The 19,945-nt window shown below is 38.2% G+C and overlaps 1 protein-coding gene across 3 annotated transcripts in view; it reads right to left on the bottom strand.

Annotated features, from left to right (window-relative positions):
- Positions 1-19,945, bottom strand: part of CFAP299 (cilia and flagella associated protein 299) — a 731,706-nt gene that overhangs the window by 23,735 nt on the left and 688,026 nt on the right. For 2 of the 3 annotated variants that reach the window (XM_070791652.1, XM_070791651.1), the window contains exon 6: positions 1,028-1,277. The exons of the other annotated variant lie outside the window; for it this stretch is intronic. In XM_070791652.1, the coding sequence (XP_070647753.1) occupies positions 1,182-1,277 (96 nt within the window). In that variant the 3' untranslated portion in view covers positions 1,028-1,181. Of the gene's footprint in view, positions 1-1,027; positions 1,278-19,945 lie in introns of those variants that run through there. 3 annotated transcript variants of the gene reach the window in all.

The raw sequence follows: 19,945 nt of genomic DNA, 5'->3' as shown, positions 1-19,945 counted from the left end.
CACTGGATTGAGTTGCCATCTCCTACTCCAGGGGTCTTCCTGACCCAGGGGTTGAACCCTCATCTCCTGGGTCTCCTGAATTGGCACGTGGATTCTTTACCACTGCACTACCTGGGAAGCCCCAGAAGGAGAGCCAAATATTAACCTAAATTCACAAACGGCCTCTGAACATCTTTTCTGCCCAAAAGTCACCTGCAGGGGCATATTAGGAAAACGTGTTCTTCACTCTTACAAGGTCCTCATTTCTCTAAAATCTCTCGTTTCCTTTAGATTTCATTTTCTCAGCTTTATTGTCATGAAGTTCACATTGTCTAGGCCTATGAACATATTAAACACTTCAATCATTTTATACATCAACTCATGGGATACTCAAGATTATATTTACTCATGTGTGTGTGTTAGTCACTCAGTCGTGTCCGACTCTTTGTGACCCCATGGATTGTAGCCCGCCAGGCTCCTCTGTCCATGAGATTCTCCAGGCAAGAACACTGGAGTGGGTTGCCATTTCCTTCTCCAATTTACTCGTGTAGTGCTAATAAAAACCTTAAAAACTTTTGGACAGTCTTCCAACCTCTTATGTCAGATGGTAAAGAATCTGCCTGCAATGTAGGAGACCTGGGCTTGATCCCTGGGTCAGGAAGATTCCTGGAGAAGGGAATGGCTACCCATTCCAGTGTTCTTGCCTGGAAAATTCCATGGACAGAGGAGCTCGGTGGGCTACAGTCCATGAGGACATAGCTGAGTGACTAACATCAAATTCAATGATTTTAGGAGATAGCACTGCCATGTGGCATAAGGCTTTGCCTAACTCTGTTTGGCAATATTAGGACCTAGGACATTTTTGGATATTTGGAAACGTGGAAAATCTGAGGTACAATGTAAGTCACTAATTACTTAATCTTTGAAGAAGCAGTAAGATTTTCTTCCATGAATTACTGCAATCAGCTTCAGTGTTTAGGGGGAAAAAAATTAGAAAAACCTCAAAGCAGATTAAGACAATATTAGTACCACAGAAAGAAAGTCAAGGTCATGATTTCCTCTCTAATTTCTTTATTAACTTTTATTATTCTGATTTGCCTTATAGCTACTGGACTCACTTATTATTCTGATTTGCTTCTGGTTATAGGAGTCATTCACATTTAGCAAACCATTGGGGAGGGAACTATCTACCATGTTTGTCGTTAAGTCTTTCTTCTGGAAACATGGTCAAAAATGACAACTTGTGTGTAGAGCTCTGTTAGGATCGGGCTTCTAGTAGAGTTGTCACCAGGTTGAGCCTAAAATACACAATCATATTGTTAGTCAGGTCAGTCCATGCACATAATTCACATTAAATGAATTTTCCTCTTGCTTCAATGTTGTAGCAAACAGAACTGAGAAAGTTGTATCCATGGAAACATATCCAAGTTTCCCCCCCAGATTCTTTTCCCAGGAGTGGTGATAATTCCAGTCAGGAGCTCTGAGGCCCTGGTGGTGACATTACTGAAAACATCTAGGATCAAAGCGGTGTCGCAGGTTCATACTTGTCTAGACTCTGCCGAACCCCACGGGTCACTAACTCTGCAGAATTTCCAGGGAAGGGCTTTGCACACACAGGTGATTGCAGGGTAATAAGTTAAAAAGAACCCTATCTTGATTTCAAGTTTGTTAAATAAAAATGTCTCAGATTTGGAATTGGTTCAGACTCGTGGAACTAACTACCTGTCCATGGTGGGTTTCATGAATAGCTTCTTACTCGTTTGATAGCTATTTGATTTACATGTTCCCCCCTTTACATTATAATCCGTGAAAAAAAGATTTGGTCCTTTTACTTTTATACAGATATTTTGCCATACTTATAAGGCCCCCAGAGAGACCCTCTGGGAGAAAGTATTCGCTAATGTGGTACTAAAAAGAGAGAAGACAGATCCGAAAAGAGCCAGATAGTATTTAATATTAGTCATTGGGCCTTTCCTGTATTTGATGTTCAAAAGAACGCACGATGTTACTTGCTCTCTCTCCTCTTGTAGGAAGAGATGATAGGAATTTAGATCAGGGACTAGAGAGAAGCTTTGATATTATCTTTTCCCCTTGGTATTCAATTTCTTGTGCTAGTGAGAAAAAATATATCAGACCCATCTTCTGTTAAAAGAATGAGTAAAATTGTAAAGATTTTGAAATGGGGAAAACAAAAGGAGTGAGTGTCTTGAGTGGCTTACTCATCCACGTTTTATTCTATGTTTGTGCTATTTTATAACTCATTAAGTTGGAGAAAACTGATAATAATGCAAAATATTCTTTACAAAGATGCAAACTAATTGTGCTAAGTGGCACACCACTGATTATTGCTTCATCTTGAGACCTCTTTTACATTAATTTGTAAATTAATTTCAATCTTTCTTTTTCCCTAAATGTGTTCTGATTTTTTACTTCTTCATTGAACTGCTTACAACATCTTACTTGTTCATTGCATAATTTATGAATAAACAAAATTTTTGACACATTCATTTTACATCAGTATGAGAGTCACAATTATATCCTTTTTTAGAAACACTATCTTGTAAACATTTTGGAGATTCCAATTTGATGCACAGTGGATTCACCTGACAGTTAAAAAGCTTGAGTAGCTGGAGCGTGTCTCTCTTGGGTGACTTAAACTCTTTATTTCTTGGTTTCCACTGGTAAATCCCTAGTAGCAATAGAACTTTAACTTTGTTGATCCTCTGTTTCTTTGCATATTTCCCTTTTTACTATGTTTGTATCTTGTTTTTGCTTTTGGAACTTTTACAATGAATAAATTATTCCCCCTTGGTGACAACTGTGATTTGGAACTTGATTTTATGGCTTAACCTTTGCGTTTTCTGTAAATAGATGAATAGATTACTGAGATTTATTCTTTTTTTTGAGTAAGAAACAACAGAAAATCTGATTTGTTATTATTTTTCCTTTATTTGTCTACTTGTCTTTTTTGAAGAAATTAAGAATCTTCATGCCCAGTAGGAAAGAGGACAACTTTTTTGATATACGGGCAGATTACTTTTTTGAGTTTACTCTTGAGTTGTGTTTATGTTTAGACTTGAAGCTACAAGATCCCTATGTGTCTGTGTGTATATATGTTTAGAATTCAGAAAGACCTTTGCATCTTTATGTATGAGTACACAGTATTTTTCTATCTCTGGAGAGAATTAATAAATTAGATTTAGAAGTCTCCTAAATTAAAGAAACTCTGTTCTGATTGTCCGGTAGAGCTCTTATGTAAATAAGTTCTTATGTAAGTAAAATATTTATAAAATTCCATGAAAATGTGGAAATTAAAGTTTTGATACTTTTTTTTTTTCCTGTTTGTCCATGCAACATGAGAATCTTCCCCAACCAGGGATCAAACCCATGTCTCCCGTGTTGGGAGTGTAGAATCTTAACCACTGGACTGTCAGGGAAATCCAGAGTTTGGATAATTTTAATGTGCTATGCTTAAAGAGTATTCTTATAGAAATGATTTAAAATTTTAAGGTCACACAATGAGATAAATATTTGGCAAATCAGAGTAGTGTAATAATTTTGGTTTAACACAAACAGCTTTTCCTCTGATTTATCAATGTTAGGTATAACATAAACATATTTTATTCTACTGTACTTGTGTTTGCTTTTCTTAAGCTTATTGATGCATACTGATAAAATAAACTAACACTACTCTGATACAATCTGTAATATAATGAGAAATCCATATTCAACAAAATCATTATTCTGACAACTTTATTTCATCAGTAATTTTGTTTTTTACTGTCAACGTGAATATAATTACTCAGATCTTTAGGTAACATAAAAACTTAGCTATTAGATTCAATAGCATAAAGAATATTCATGTGATATCCAGATAACTTCTAATCATGATAGAATACTGAAAATTTGATGCCTAATTATTAAACTTAACTTTAAGTTTATATACTTTTGCTTATAGCCAATGAAAAGTTCCTATTTTGGGTCATGTTAGTGACAATGTTCATTTTTTCTCTTTAAAAAGATATGTGTGTGGCTATACAAAGATGCAAAGAAGGCAATGGCCACCCACTCCAGTACTCCTGCCTGGAGAATCCCATGGGTGGAGGAGCCTGGTGGGCTACAGTCCAGGGGGTCGTGAAGAGTAGGACACGACGGAGCGACTTCACTTTCACTTTTCACTTTCATGCACTGGAGAAGGAAATGGCAATCCACTCCAGTGTTCTTGCCTGGAGAATCCCAGGGATGGAGGAGCCTTTGTGGACTGCCGTCTATGGGGGTCGCACAGAGTGGGACACGACTGACACGACTTAGCAGCAGCAGCAGACAAAGATACAACATAAACTTCTCTTGTCTGTTAAAATGTCTTTGGAATAAAGGAATTCTTAGTTATCTACCTCTAATTTTCTCCATGAAATAGAGTTACTTTGGTTGAAAAATCATAATTAAAATGAATGGTTGAGAAGACATCATAAGCAATGTTGTTGTTGTTTAGTCACTGAGTCTTGTCAGACTGTTTTGCAATCTTATGGACTATAGCCCACCAGGCTCCTCTGTCCATGGGATTTCTCAGTCAAGAATATTGGAGTAGGGTGCCATTTCCTTTTCCAGAGGATTTTCTCTATCCAGGGATTGAATTCGCATCTCCCGCATTGGCAGGTGGATTCTTTACCACTGAGCCAACTGGGAAGCGCCATCACAAGCAACAGGGATAGACTAATACCATAGTCTCTTTGCTTTTGTGTTTCAAAGAGAAAATAGTCTTATCCTATAGTGGAGTATTTTTTTTTCCAATTAATTCTTATTGGAGTATAGCTGCTTTATTTTTTTAATATAAATTTATTTATTTTAATTGGAGGTTAATTACTTTACAATATTGTATTGATTTTGCCATACATCAACATGACTCTGCCACAGGTATACATGTGTTCCCCATCCTGAACACCCCTCCCTCCTCCCTCCCCAATCCATCCCTCTGGGTCAAATTCTGTGTTAGTTTCTTGCAGTACAGCAAAGTGAATCAGTCGTACGTGTACATATGGATACATATATATCCACTCCTTTTTAGATTTCCTTTCCATTTATAGTGGAGGTTTTATAACAGTATATAGTAGCAGTATATATATATGTATATATATATATATATATATATAAATATAAATATAAATATATAGTCACTCAGTCGTGTCCGACTCTTAGCAACCCCATGGACTGCGGCCCACCAGGGTCCTCCGTCCATGGGATTTTCCAAGCAACAGTGCTGGAGTGGGGTGCCACTGCCTTCTCCGATATATATAGTATATAGGGCCTTCCCTGGTAGCTCAGCTGGTAAAGAATCCGCCTACAATGTAGGAAGTCCCGGCTCGCTTCTTGGGTTGGGAAGATCCCCTGGAGGAGGGCACGGCAACCCACTCCAGTATTCTTGCCTGGAGAATCCCCATGGACAGAGGAGCCTGGAGGGCTAAGTCCGTGGGGTTGCAAAGACTCAGACACGACTGAGCAACTAAGCACAGCACAGCACAGTAATTATATATATAGTATTGGGCTTCTTGGGTGGCACTAGTGGTAAAGAACTCACCTGCCAATGCAGGAGGCGTGAGGATCCCTTGGTCAGGAAGATACCCTGGAGAAGGAAATGGCAACCCACTACAGTATTCTTGGCTGGAGAACCCCATGGACAGAGGAGCCTAGAGAGCTACAGTCCATAGGGTCACAAAATGTTGGACAAGACTGAAAGTGATTTAACCCACATATATATAGTATTAATTGTATATAAAATTGTATATATAATTTATAGACTTATGTAGCTATCATGTATGTATTAATAAAGATAATTTATACAATTTCTATAGATTTATAATTTATATATGGTTATATAATTACACTATATACTGATATAATTATATATGAATAACTACATATGCAATAGTAGTGCTTTTCAGGCTTTTTTCCTCTTCTGTTATATCTCAGAACCCCTGTAAAATCTCAAGACTTACTGAGAACCACAAAGAATTTTTATGTGAGTTATAACTATCAATATTTACTATATTGGAAGTGGAAATTGAGAAAATTTAAGATAGTGATTCATTTGAACATAGCTATGATGAATACATATTGAAATGTTAACAGAAATAACATCTTAGTGTGTGTGTGCGTGTGTATATATGTGTGTATGTATATATATATATATATATATATAAATTATTTTGAGTTCATGGATCTCCTGAGAATTGCTGTGACATAACAAAGGAAAATGAAGGACAAAATTTGGAAGTAAATTTTGCTTGCCTTGGTTTATAGTACTTGATTCTGAAAACAGTAATGACATGCTAAAATTTCAGTTAAGTTTGCCATATCTTGATGGGCTTGCTTACTGGTTAATTCCTTTACCTACTATATAAAAGGTACTTTTTTTAACCTTCTGTGTAACTGTCTAGGTAGTAAATATTCCAAGTCTTACAAGAATAATTTTCTGCACTTTATGTTGAATTTATTACATTCTTAATTGCTTAAGAAAAAGAAAAATAAGAAACAAATGCAAGGAACAAAAATTCCTCATTTATAAAGAGCTAGGACAGGGAGGCCTGGTGTGCTGTGATTCATGGGGTTGCAAAGAGTTGGACATGACTGAGTGACTGAACTGAACTGAACTGAAGGTTCTTTATAGTCATGTTAATGTACTGTTAATTTATAAATGTATTGTTTTAAATGTTAAAACAGTTAACTCGGTATTGTTTTTGCAGCATCCGGATCCCATCCTAATCAAGTGTCCAAATATCCTCTGACAACTTTTTAAAACTGATTTTTGCCTTCCTATAATTGAATCCTAAGTATTGAAAAAATTAAACTTTCCAGTTATATTTTACACCTGAAACTATCTTTGAGATTTCCCACAGGGCCTGGAAAAAAATCACAAAGATTTATTTTTTCACCTTTGAAGAGAGCTGCCAGAAAGAGCTAAATTTTTCTGTAGAATTTTGTGGGCAGATTTGCTATTGGTAAATCAGAAGGGGTGTTCAGCCTTGCTGAGGTAGACTTGTATAGGTATAATGCTATTAACATAAATATTTCAAAAATTATTGGGGAAGTCCCTGGAGTTATGTCATTGAACTTGCTGTCTTATGATATGGCTTTACCCTCAGGGAGAACACTGATTCCAACTCTTAGGAATATTTCCACCAGCTTTTCCTATATATAGCAGAGTTCTGGTGCTACTGAGCTTGATGATATTAGACAATGGTAGCATAATGTTATGTGTCGTCATTTCAACTACTGGTTTTAAAGATACAATTGTTTAGGTCTTACTGCAGACCTTACTAAGCCACTTGCTTGATGTTCCTGGTACAAACAATTGTATCTCAGGATTATTTATGTCATATCTCAATATTTTTTCTTTTATAAAATTATTTTTATTCACTTTTCTGAATCAATTATAGCATTCACAAACTCCTGAAATAAATTTAATCATTATCCTTAGACGGTTTATCATATTTCTTTATTTGGCGTTGGAGAGGAGGCAAGGAATTTGTTTTGAATGTCACAGAGAGAAGTAACCTTTTCTATTTTCTGCATTATTCTTATTCTGAACTCTCATCAGACTGCTTGCATTTGAAAATTACTAGTAATAAATCACTCACCTATTTTAAGTCCCTTTTATCTACAGATAGTATTGTTTTGCTCTGATGCTTCCCAGAAGTGTCTCTTATAGTTACAGGTGAGAATCTGTGTCTTCAACTAAGAAAAGTCTTAGAATATTGTAGAAAATAACTGTATCAGGTATGTCAATTACTGACACTTCAAAGCTAAGCTAACATAGATTAGACAGCTTTCAATCTGCACCGCAATGGACTGAGTCAGGATTTCCAGGTTCTGTTTTGGCCAAAAGAGAGGACGGCATAGGACAGCTAACCAAAGATCCACTGGAGCAGGAATCAGTTATAACTGGGCTGAATAAACTCTTAAGAGAAATTTTGCTGTGGCTATTTGTCTGGAATATTGTTGATATTATTTAATGTTCTATTTTCAGATATCTAAGAATCACCCTATCTCCTTTTCGTTAAGTAATATGTAACACATACAATTTAGTAAAGTCTGCTTTTGTAAAATGAAGCCAAACATTTTAAAATGATTTTAAAATGATAGCTGATTCCCACTTATTCCTCAGCATGTCCGACTCTTCGCAACCCCATGGACTATACAGTCCGTGGAATTCTCCAGGCCAGAATACTGGAGTGGGTAGCCTTTTCCTTCTCCAGGGGACCTTCCTAACCCAGGGATCAAACTCAGGTGTCCCGCATTGCAGGCGGATTCTATACCAGTTGAGCCAGAAGGGAAACCCATTTATTCCTCCAGGATTCAGAAAATTATTATATTGTCTCCTTTCTTTCCATGCCATTTAGTTATTTGCCTAGGTTCAGTAAGGCTCTGTCGTCTATAATTGTACATAACATAATTGTACAAATTGAAAAACCAAAGCCTTGCCTAGAATGTCATACTTGAACGGAAGAAATGCCTATAAAGTGCTGACCTATTCCTTGACTTAAAAAATCCAAGAATATTGTATATTATATGCTTGCTCAGTCTCTCATTCATGACCAGTGCCTTGTGACCCCATGGACTACAGTCCACCAGGCTCCTCTGTCATGGAATTTTCCAGGAGAGAATACTGGAACAGGTTGCCATTTCCTCCTCCAGGAGATATTCCTGACTCACGGATTGAGCCCACGTCTCTTTTGTCTCCTGCATAAGCAGGCAGAATTTTTACCACTGGTGAAGTGAAAGTCGATCAGTCGTGTCCAAGTCTTTGCCACCCCATGGACTATACAGTCCATGGAATTCTCCAGGCCAGAATACTGGAGTGGGTAGCCTTTCCCTTCTCCAGGGAGTCTTCCCAACCCAGGGATCGAAATCAGGTCTTTTGCATTGCAGGCGGATTCTTTACCAGCTGAGCCACAAGAGAAGCCCATTACCACTAGTGCCAGCTGGGAAACACACTCTATGTAACTAACTTTAAAACATTTGGGAGACCTAGTGAACACAGGTGGAGAAGGAAAGGGCAACCCACTCCAGTATTCTTGCCTGGAGAATCCTAGGGCAGAGGAGCCTGGTGGGCTGCCGTCTATGGGGTCGCACAGAGTCGGACACGACTGAAGTGACTTAGCAGCAGCAGCAGTAAACAGAGGAATTTATGCAAATTTATAGGTATTTCAGGTGAAATATGGTGGAGAGCATTCCTTGGGCTTGGTTTCCTAGCCTCAGGTCAATAAATAATAGAGGATTTTAAAAATCCAATTTGAGATTTCTTGTGAAAATTTCCAAACTCAGTTTAATTTAGTTTTTGTTCAAAATTATACGGATTTAGAGTTTACATGGGCAGCTTAAGATGCCCAAAATGGTAAAATAAACCTTTTGTTGCATTTTTGTAAAAAATCAGACAAATCTAATGAGAGCAGCTTTATCTTATAAGAATAATCTTTCTTTGAAATTATTATGATAAAAAGAGGAGAGGAGGCTCTCAGGGAAAATTGTAAGAGACTTTGAGGGTTACATATCAAATAGTGGCTATCCTGAATGCTCATTTAGATTTTCTCATCTTTGATATTACAACTCTGTAAGTTCTCAAAGTCAGATAATGATTTAAAAACTTCGCATCTATATAAATGCAAGACAGTGGTACTTGGTAGACTGCAACTAACTTTTGCATTGATTTTAGTAGACCAATTGTGCATCTAGTCATAAATTCATTTCAGAATTTCTTATTCCCTTTATATGCCTCTGCTCTGACTTTTCCTTGGCATCAACATTAATAGCTACCAGTTTGTCGTTAATTAATGAGTTAAAAATCTTTGACACATTCAGTTTAGTAAAAAATACATATACATTCTACCTGAGAATCATGATTCTACTTTCTTTTATTTTATTTTTTTATCTTTTTTGTTTGTTTGTTTTTAACTTTTTTTTTAAATTTTATTTTATCTACTTTCTTTTAAAAATTGTTCCTTAACAATAGATAACAAGAGTGCTAGAAATAATCTCACATATACAGCAACAATGACAAACATTGCAGGTGGTTGAGGAAATTTAGCACTTAGAAAACTGACTTCAAATTCACAGCATGTAAGAATTGCTATTAATAAAAGACTTCTGCCTGAAGTCACTACTAGGTCCTAGGAGAGATGGGACTCCAAGTCAAATATAAAATACAAGTAAAAAAAGATACTGGGATAAGATCACCTATTAAAAATTACTGGAAAAGAATAATTGAACAAAGTAAAAAAGACTCTAACCTTATTCTATAAAACCTGAGAAAAATTGTAGATTTTAATGTATAAAGAAAACCAAAAACTTTGTATAAGAGAAACTATCAGTAAAATATTGCCCAGTCTTAATATGGGAATCTTTTTGAATATAGTAACAATAGGAAGAAATCAGAATGGGACAATAGTTTGGACTATACAAAAATTTAAAATTTGTATGCCAAAAACATTATAAATATTAAGATAGATATTTAAATTGTAATGCATCTTTAAAATATGACTGCCAAAAGTTGTCTACCTTTATATATAGAATACTTTAATTTTGAAAACTACTCAAACTCCATAGAGAATTGTGTAGAGGGCAATAACTAATACAGGAGAAGAAATATAGTATACAAACACACATGTGAAAGAAATGTTCACTCCTGACAACGATATAAAGTGAAAATTAAAGTGACCTCTAATACATTTTAACTATAAGATTAACAGTTTCAAAAGTGTGCAAAATAGAGCATGGTTTTTGGCAGTTTTAAACAGTTCAGGTATAACTGTAAATTGATATGGTCTAACTGCAAAGTGATTTGACAATATCTTTCTAAAGTTTTACAATGTACATATCTTTTGATGAAGCAATTTCCTTTTTAGGTGTCCATCTTAAAGAAAAAGATCAGAAACTTGGTTATAGAGAGTTGTTCTTTAAACCTAGGGAGAAAAATGGAAACCAACCTAAGTGTCCATGAGTAGGAAATTCTTATATAAAAGATGAATGCTTTAGAGGATGGAGTGAAGTGTTAGTCGCTCAGTCGTGTCTGACACTCTGCATCCTGAGGACTGTAGGCTCCTCTGTCCATGGAATTTTCCAGGCAAGAATACTGGAGTGGGTAACTTTCTCTTCTCTAGGGAATCTTCTCAACCCAGGGATCAAACCTGGGTCTCCCGAATTGCAGGCAGATTATTTACCTTTGAGTCACCAGTGAAGCCCCTTATAAGATAAAACATTATTTACACTGTTTCACAGCAGGTCAGGAAGCAACACTTAGAACTGGACATGGAACAACAGACTGGTTCCAAACAGAAAAAGGAGTACATCAAGGCTGTATATTGTCACCCTGCTTATTTAACTTCTATGCAGAGTACATCATGAGAAACGCTGGGCTGGAAGAAGCACAAGCTGGAATCAAGATTGCCGGGAGAAATATCAATAACCTCAGATATGCAGATGACACCACCCTTATGGCAGAAAGTGAAGAGGAACTCAAAAGCCTCTTGATGAAAGTGAAAGTGGAGAGTGAAAAAGTTGGCTTAAAGCTCAACATTCAGAAAACGAAGATCATGGCATCCGGTCCCATCACTTCATGGGAAATAGATGGGGAAACAGTGGAAACAGTGTCAGACTTTATTTTTTTGGGCTCCAAAATCACTGCAGATGGTGACTGCAGCCATGAAATTAAAAGACGCTTACTCCTTGGAAGGAAAGTTATGACCAACCTAGATAGCATATTCAAAAGCAGAGACATTACTTTGCCAACAAAGGTCCGTCTAGTCAAGGCTATGGTTTTTCCTGTGGTCATGTATGGATGTGAGAGTTGGATTGTGAGGTGTTGGAGAAGACTCTTGAGAGTCCCTTGGACTGCAAGGAGATCCAACCAGTCCATTCTGAAAGAGATCAGCCCTGGGATTTCTTTGGAAGGAATGATGGTAAAGCTGAAACTCCAGTACTTTGGCCACCTCATGCGAAGAGCTGACTCATTGGAAAAGACTCTGATGCTGGGAGGGATTGGGGGCAGGAGGAGAAGGGGATGACAGAGGATGAGATGGCTGAATGGCATCACTGACTTGATGGACGTGAGTCTGGGTGAACTCCGGGAGTTGGTGATGGACGGGGAGGCCTGGCGTGCTGCGATTCATGGGGTCGCAAAGAGTCGGACACGACTAAGCGACTGAACTGAACTGAACTGAACTGACAGATTGATTTTTCCATTTGATAGTGTAAACAAACATCTGTCCACACTAACACAGCAAATTCAGTACATATAGTTTTAACTCATTTTTAGCTAGGGCTTCCCTGGTGGCTCAGCTGGTAAAGAATCTGCCTGCAGTGCAGGAGATCTGGGTTTGATCCCTGCAATGCAGGAGATCTGGGTTTAATCCCTGGGTTGGGAAGATCCCATGGAGAAGGGAAATGCTACCCACTCCAGTATTCTGGCCCAGAGAATTCCATGGACTGCATAGTTCATGGGGTGGCAAAGAGTTGGACATGACTGAGCAACTTTCACTTTCCCTGGTGGCTCAGTGGTAAAGAATCTGCCTGCCATTGCAGGAGATGCAAGTTTGATTCTTGCGTTGGGAAGATACCCTGGAGGAAGAAATGGCAACCCACTCCAGTACTTCTGCCTGGGAAATCCCATGGACAGAGGAGCCTGGTGGGCTACAGTCCATGGGTCACAAAACAGCTGGACGTGACCTAGTGACTAAACAACAATAACAACAATATTACTTCACTGCTATGATGTATCATAAATTAATTATTGCTGTCAGTCAAGGACATAGGGATTATTTCCACTTTTTATCTATTGCAATTAGCTTTTTACTTTTTAACAACTACTACTTTTACTAGTTTTAACAATAACTACTTTTTAACAACTTCCACTTTTCTAAGTTGGTACAACACCAGGAAGCAATATCTGTTTACCCAGCCCAATTCAGTAGCACATTAAACACGTTCTCTCATTTAATCATCACAACAACCTTGTGTAAAGTAGTTGTTTTTAATAGATTTAACAGATGAGAAAACGGAGATAGAGAAGTGGCCCAGAGGAGTTAAGGAATTTACCCTAATCACAAAGCTGATAAAAGTTTAACTCTAACTCATTTTCCCTATTGCCCCTCTTAAACAGCTTTTCTCTGAGTCTTAGGAGGTGTTCCCCAGCCTTTCCTACTTGTCCGGTTCTTTTTCTAGCTCCTTTGAACTGCTTTCGGGCATTTTGGAGAGTCCTAGGTCCTCAGGTCTCAATTGGAATTCATTAAAAGGCTTAGGCAGGTTTCTGAATATCCTAAAATATTTTTATATTACTCTGTGTATGCCAGCAGGTGTGCATTTTCTTTTCTGAGCAAATCTATAAAATGTGTCAGAGTTTTAAAATTAGTTGTGTTTCCTAAAAGGTTGAGAGTCTTTTAGGACTCTGGAGCAGCCTCGTGTGCTTGAGGTAGTGTTCTGGGTTACCAAGTTGGGGGTTGCCATTTGTTTCTTTGTCTTATGATTTTTTTACTCTTGCTTCAGCTTTTCGAGCAATATACATCATCCAGGCCACTAATATGTACGCTGAAGCTCTCCCAACTAGCAATAACCATTTAGAGGTTATCAGCATGGGATTTTTCTCCCCTGCCAGGAGGCTTGATCACTGTTCATGCTATCGTGTTCCATGTTCCAACATATTTCAGTATCCCTCAACCTGCTTTGGGATTTCAGTGCCTCAGAAACTGTAAGCATCTAATGGGGTGATGAATTGTTAAATAGTCATGAGACTTGACTACTTGTTTAGCTGTTAAGACTGAGAAGAAATCATGCTCTCTTTGAATAAACAATAATTCCTTGACTGTGGTCTAGACCGACAGACACTATGCCTGACTCCTGTGTGTCTAGCACCTGCCTCTCTGACGTTAGTTACCAGGTCTTTGAAACCATGAAGGAAACGACTATTTTGTTCCTACTTAATCTTTTCATTCAGCTAGGAAAGGAAATGTTCCATTCTTTTCCATAGTCCTTGTACTGATTCGTAACACATTTTGTAAAAAAACGTGAGCATGAATTGAAGCTAAAGCTGTCTTTCTCAAATTTCTCCATTCTCACTTCTCTTTTGGTCTGTATTACTTTTGGCTCATTTGAGAAGACCCTGATGCTGGGAAAGACTGAGGGCAAAAGGAGAAGGGGACGACAGAGGATGAGATGGTTGAATGGCATCACCGACTCAATGGACATGGGTTTGGGTGGACTCCAGGTGTTGGTGATGGACAGGGAAGCCTGGCATGCTGCGGTTCATGGGGTTGCAGGGAGTTGGACATGACTGAGCGACTGAACAGAACTGACTTTTGGCATAAGGTTTGATTAGGCTGTCCTTCTAATCAGAAGCTTAACACAGCAGATTTTCTTTGTCATGTATGTTTTATTATATACTTTCTTTTCACTGCAGCATAAATATATACTTTTATTTTCACTAAGATAATATACTTGGATGGTGAAGGGTTGTCATTCACACTTTCATTACTAAGCATTGATATATATATATATATATAATTTAAAATTATATATTTAATTTTTTTCTTTCTTCCAGCTCACCTTTTCTGTGCCACACCTTGTATATGAGTTCATTCATACATTGGACTTAACAACAATGTACTTATCTCTAGGGGTTGTTTCATAATACTGCATATAAAATTAAAATCAGTTTTCCAGGTCAGAAAAAGGGCATAGCATTTAAGTTTTAGGAGTTTTAATTCATAAAAGCTAATCTCTGTTGTGTAATTTTTAATGTATTCCTCAAGGCCATTGATTTTAGCAGCAGTTTGTTAAGTAAATACTTAATTTATATGTGGTAGACTTTCAGTTCAGGTATACCAGGTGATTGCCCAAGGGGAGAAAACATTTAAAAGCTTCGGAGTATGTGGGTGTTTTAGGGCTATAATCAACCAAACATTCAGTAATTTGGGCAGCAAAACCAGAAAACTGGCAAGGCCTCAGCTTTACTTAATAACTGCGACTGTGCCACAGTTAAAAGCAGTACTTACAAGAGGCCTCTGAGGAAAACCCAGGAGCCAAAAAAGTGGTGCTGGTGACTCAGTAAGTGTCCCCTGCCCCATTAACTCAAGGTTGTGTGGAGGTGAGAGAACACTGTTGGAGACTTTCAAGAAAGAAAGCATGGCTTCTCTTAAGCCTATTCTGTTCAGTATGGGTTTTTCTTAAAAATATCCAGTAGGAAATATACCTGAGCCCTGTAAAAAGACAACCTGTAAAATTGAGGACCTTCGCTGGGAGGGTGGAGCTTCAAGAGAATAAATTCAAACCATCTGCAGAAAGGATGTAGGAATGTTAGGGGCCCCCATTTTGAGAAGAGAATTTTCCAGCCTATGACAGGCTCCATCTGACTTTAACATAGTGAATTGGGAGGCAGCATTAGGAGGCAATTAACACCTTTCCTACTAATATAGCAAGTGGTTGGGTGGAGGATGGCTTGGGAGGAATGGAGCAGAGGGACAGGAACTGTAAGGAGGTATTGCTGCAATGGTCCTCTAAATTAAGCAAAAAAACAAGTCACTCCCCCCCAAAACAAAAACATATGTTGTCATTGGAAGTAATTTTTAATTTTAAACCTTGTTCACCTAGATATTCTTTTGCTTATAGAAAAATAAAGTAAAATTTGACTTTCTGTTTTTTGTGTTTTTTGGCATCTGTATCAGACAATAATGACTATACATTTACTTTTTAAACATAATAAAATACTAAGTACCTAACACCTTGCCCTTGCCCTGGACACCTAGAATCAGCACTCCAAAGCAGCAAAGGACCCCCAGGGTTAACTCACCTACCAAGGAGAGAAAAGTACCAGAGTCAATTACTCAGGCAATTTTCAACTAAAAATAGCTTTAGCACTACATATGTTTCGAGTGTCTAAGATCCTAAAATATTTTAAAGTTAACCTCAAAAGTTTCCAGGATTATTTTTGACCTTCCTTCTTCTTTAGCAAATATTTAATATTCAGTTTATTCATTCCACAGATGTTTACTAAGCACCTACCATACCCTAGCACTGGAGATACGATGGCAAATCGACCAAAAATGGTTTCTGCCCCACGGTTCTGTGTATGCTTCACAAGTCTTTGTCATACATGTTTCATGTGAGCCTCTGGACTGATCTGCCTGACAAAATGATTCTTGGTGAGGCCATGATAGCAAGAATGGGTATCGTCATCCTCATTCTATCATGATCCAAGTAAGGAAGGAAAAATAGCTGCAATTTATCAATGGAAGTATCTACTGAGGTCATTGGTATTGTGGTGGGAGTTAATCCAAAAGCCTTTGGTGTGTGGTCTGTACTTTCTAGTTGGTTCGTGCAATCTCAGAAATGTGTAATTTAGACTACATAAAATTAAGACTACTAACTTATAGCTTGCTTTAAAAGAATGAAGTTTGATTACCTTGTGGACATACGAAAAGGTGTGTGCATGCTAAGTTGCTTCAGTTGTGTCCAACTCTTTGTGACCCTATGGACTTGCCTCCTCCAGGGGATCTTCCCAACACAAGGACTGAACCTGTGTCTCTTATGTTCCCTGCATAGTGAAACAATGAGTTGAGTCCAGTTCAGTTGCTCAGTCGTGTTTGACTATTTGCTACCCCACGGACTGCACCAGAGTGCCAGGCCTCCCTGTCCATCACCAACTCCCGGAGTTTACTCAAACTCATGTCCATTGAGTCAGTGATGCCATCCAACCATCTCATCCTCTGTCATCCCCTTCTCCTCCCACCGTCAATCTTTCCAAGCATCAGGGTCTTTTCCAGTGAGTCAGTTCCTCACATCAGGTGGCCAAAGTATTGGAGTTTCATCTTCAGCATCGGCCCTTCCAATGAATAGTCAGGACTGATTTCCTTTAGGATGGACTGGTTGGATCTCCTTGCAGTCCAGGGGACTCTCAAGAGTCTTTTCCAACACCACAGTTCAAAAGCATCAATTCTTTGGCCGTCAGCTTTCTTTATAGTCCAACTCTTACATCCATACATGACTACTGGAAAAATCATGGCTTTGACTAAATGGACCTTTGTTGGCAAAGTAATGTCTCTGCTTTTTAATATGCTGTCTAGGTTGGTCAAAACTTTTCTTCCAAGGAGCAGGTGTCTTTTAATTTCATGGCTGTACTCATCATCTACAGTGATTTTGGAACCCCCAAAATAGTCTGTCACTGTTTCCATTGTTTCTCCATCTATTTGCCATGAAGTGATGGGACCAGATGCCATGATCTTAGTTTTCTGAATGCTGAGTTTTAAGCCACTTTTTAATCTCCTCTTTCACTTTCATCAAGAGGCCCTTTAGTTTTTCTTCGCTGTCTGCCATAAGGGTGGTGTCATCTGCATATCTGAGGTTATTGATATTTTCCCTGGCAATCTTGATTCTAGCTTGTGCTTCATCCAGTCCAGCATTTCTCATGATGTACTCTGCATATAAGTTAAATAAGCAGGGTGACAATATACAGCCTTGACGTACTCCTATCCCAATGTGAAGCCAGTCTGTTGTTCCATGTCCAGTTCTAACTGTTGCTTCTTGACCTGCATAAATATTTCTCAGAGGGCAGGTAAGGTGGTCTGGTATTCCCATCTCTTGAAGAATTTTCCACAGTTTATTGTGATCCACACAGTCAAAGGCTTTGGCATAGCCAATAAAGCAGAAGTAGATATTTTTCTAGAAGTCTCTCACTTTTTCAGTGATCCAATGGATGTTGGCAATTTGATCTCTGGTTCCTCTGCCTTTTCTAAATACAGCTTGAACATCTGGAGGTTCATTGTTCACATACTGTTGAAGCCTGACTTTGAGAATTTTGAGCATTACTTTGCTAGCGTATGAGATGAGGGCAATTGTGTGGTAGTTTGAGCATTCTTTGGCATTGCCTTTCTTTAGGATTGGAATGAAAACTGACCTTTTCCAGTCTTGTGGCCACTGCTGAGTTTTCCAAATTTCCTGGCACTGAAACAATAGCTAATAAAATATCACTTTGCTAAAGAGCTTCTATCAAATCAGCTAATTTTAAGCTCACCAGAAAAGACATTTGAAAATACTCTTGGCCATATATCTGGGAAAACTGTAACTGGAAAAGGTATATGTACCCTAATGTTCATTGCAGCACTATTTACAATAGTTAAGACATGGAAGCAAGTTTAATATCTAGAAGATGTGGTACATATATCAGTCAGTTCAGTCATGTCCCCCTCTTTGCGACCCCATGGACTGCAGCACACCAGGCCTCCCTGTCCATCATCAACTCTCCAGCTTGCTCAAACTCATGTCCATCAAGTTGGTAAGGACATCCAACCATCTCATCCTCTGTTGTTCCCTTCTCCTCCTGCCTTCAATCTTTCTCAGCATCAGGGTCTTTTCCAATGAGTCAGTTCTTTGCATCAGGTGGCCAAAGTATATATATATATTTTATATATAATATATATATACATATATATGTTGTATATACATATATACAATAGAATATTACTTGGCCATAAAAAATAATGAAATATTGCCATTTGCAACAACGTGAATGGACCTAGTGATTACAACATTAAGTGAAGTAAGTCAGACAAAGACAAATATCATATTATATCACTTATATGTGAAATATAAAACAAAAAAATGTTACAAATGTATTTATTTACAAAACAGAAATAGACTCACAGACATATAAAACAAACCTTGGTTACCAAAGAGGAAAGGTGGGATGGGGGATAAATTAGGAATTTGGGAGTAACAGATATGCACATATTAAACAAGGACATATTGTATAGCAAAGGGCACTATATTCAGTGTTTTGAAATAACCTGTATAGGAAAAGAATCTGAAAAAGAAAGAAACTATATATATTTGTATGACTGAATCACTTTTCTATACACCCTAAACTAATACAACGTTGTCAACCATGCTTCAGTAAAATAATTTTTTTTAAAAAATGGGGATTCCTGGGCCTTGCCACAGACAGATGCAGTTTGAATCCCTAGGAGGATGAAGCCTAGGGCTTTCCTGACCAGCTGGTGTGAGGAGAGAGGAAGGGGAAATGCTATCTGGAGGTCGAGAAAATTGCTACTAAACAAGTCCTGGTGGGCTGGATGTAGATGAAGAGCTCTTGTAACAACAGTTTGCATTCCAGCATATCTCATTTTTATGTTTGAACAATTGTGATTTTCCAAGAGAGGAGACTAGATTGGGGAGCTCTTGTTGCACAGTGAAGAGTATCGATATGTAAAGAGATCAGAAATACATCTGCTAAATCAGTGCAGTCTGCATTACACATGACTTCCAAGTTCAGTGACACTCAGGGCGAACCAGAAAGGTTGATGATATAATAGTGTCTTCTGTTCCTATTTACTATGTCTAATTTGGGGTGCCTCTGTGGGTAAAGAACTTACCTGCAGTGCAGGAAACACAGGAGACATGGATTCGGTCCCTTTGTTGGGAAGATCCCCTGGAGGAGGAAATGGCAGCCAACTCCAGCATTCTTGCCTAGAGAATTCCATGGACAAAGGAGCCTGGCGGGTTACAGTCCATGGGTCTCAAAGAGTCAGACACGACTGAGCGACTAAGCACACAAACGCACAAGTCTAATAAAAACCACGCATCTTTAAGATCTTTTAACATATTTTTTTATTTGCTTGTTTTGTTATTAACCATTTGTCTAGCAACTATATTTAAATACACTCTATTAGACATAAAGTGACAGAGAGAACATGCCGTGCTAAGTTTCTTCAGTCGTGTCCAACCCTTTGTGACCCCGTAGTTTGTAGCCTGCATGGCTCCTCTGTCCATGTGATTCTCCAGGCAAGAGTATTGCAGTGGATTGCCATTTCCTCCTCCAGAGGATCTTCCTGACCCAGGGATTGAAGCCATGTCTCTTCAGTCTCCTGCGTTGGCAAGTGTGTTCTTTACCACTAGCACCACCTGCTGCTGCTGCTGCTGCTAAGTCGCT

Source organism: Bos indicus, chromosome 6 (assembly GCF_029378745.1).
Source record: "Bos indicus isolate NIAB-ARS_2022 breed Sahiwal x Tharparkar chromosome 6, NIAB-ARS_B.indTharparkar_mat_pri_1.0, whole genome shotgun sequence".
NCBI classification, from domain to species: domain Eukaryota; kingdom Metazoa; phylum Chordata; class Mammalia; order Artiodactyla; family Bovidae; genus Bos; species Bos indicus.
Note: the sequence above shows the minus strand (reverse complement) of the source record. Positions and strands in the feature narration are given on the sequence as shown.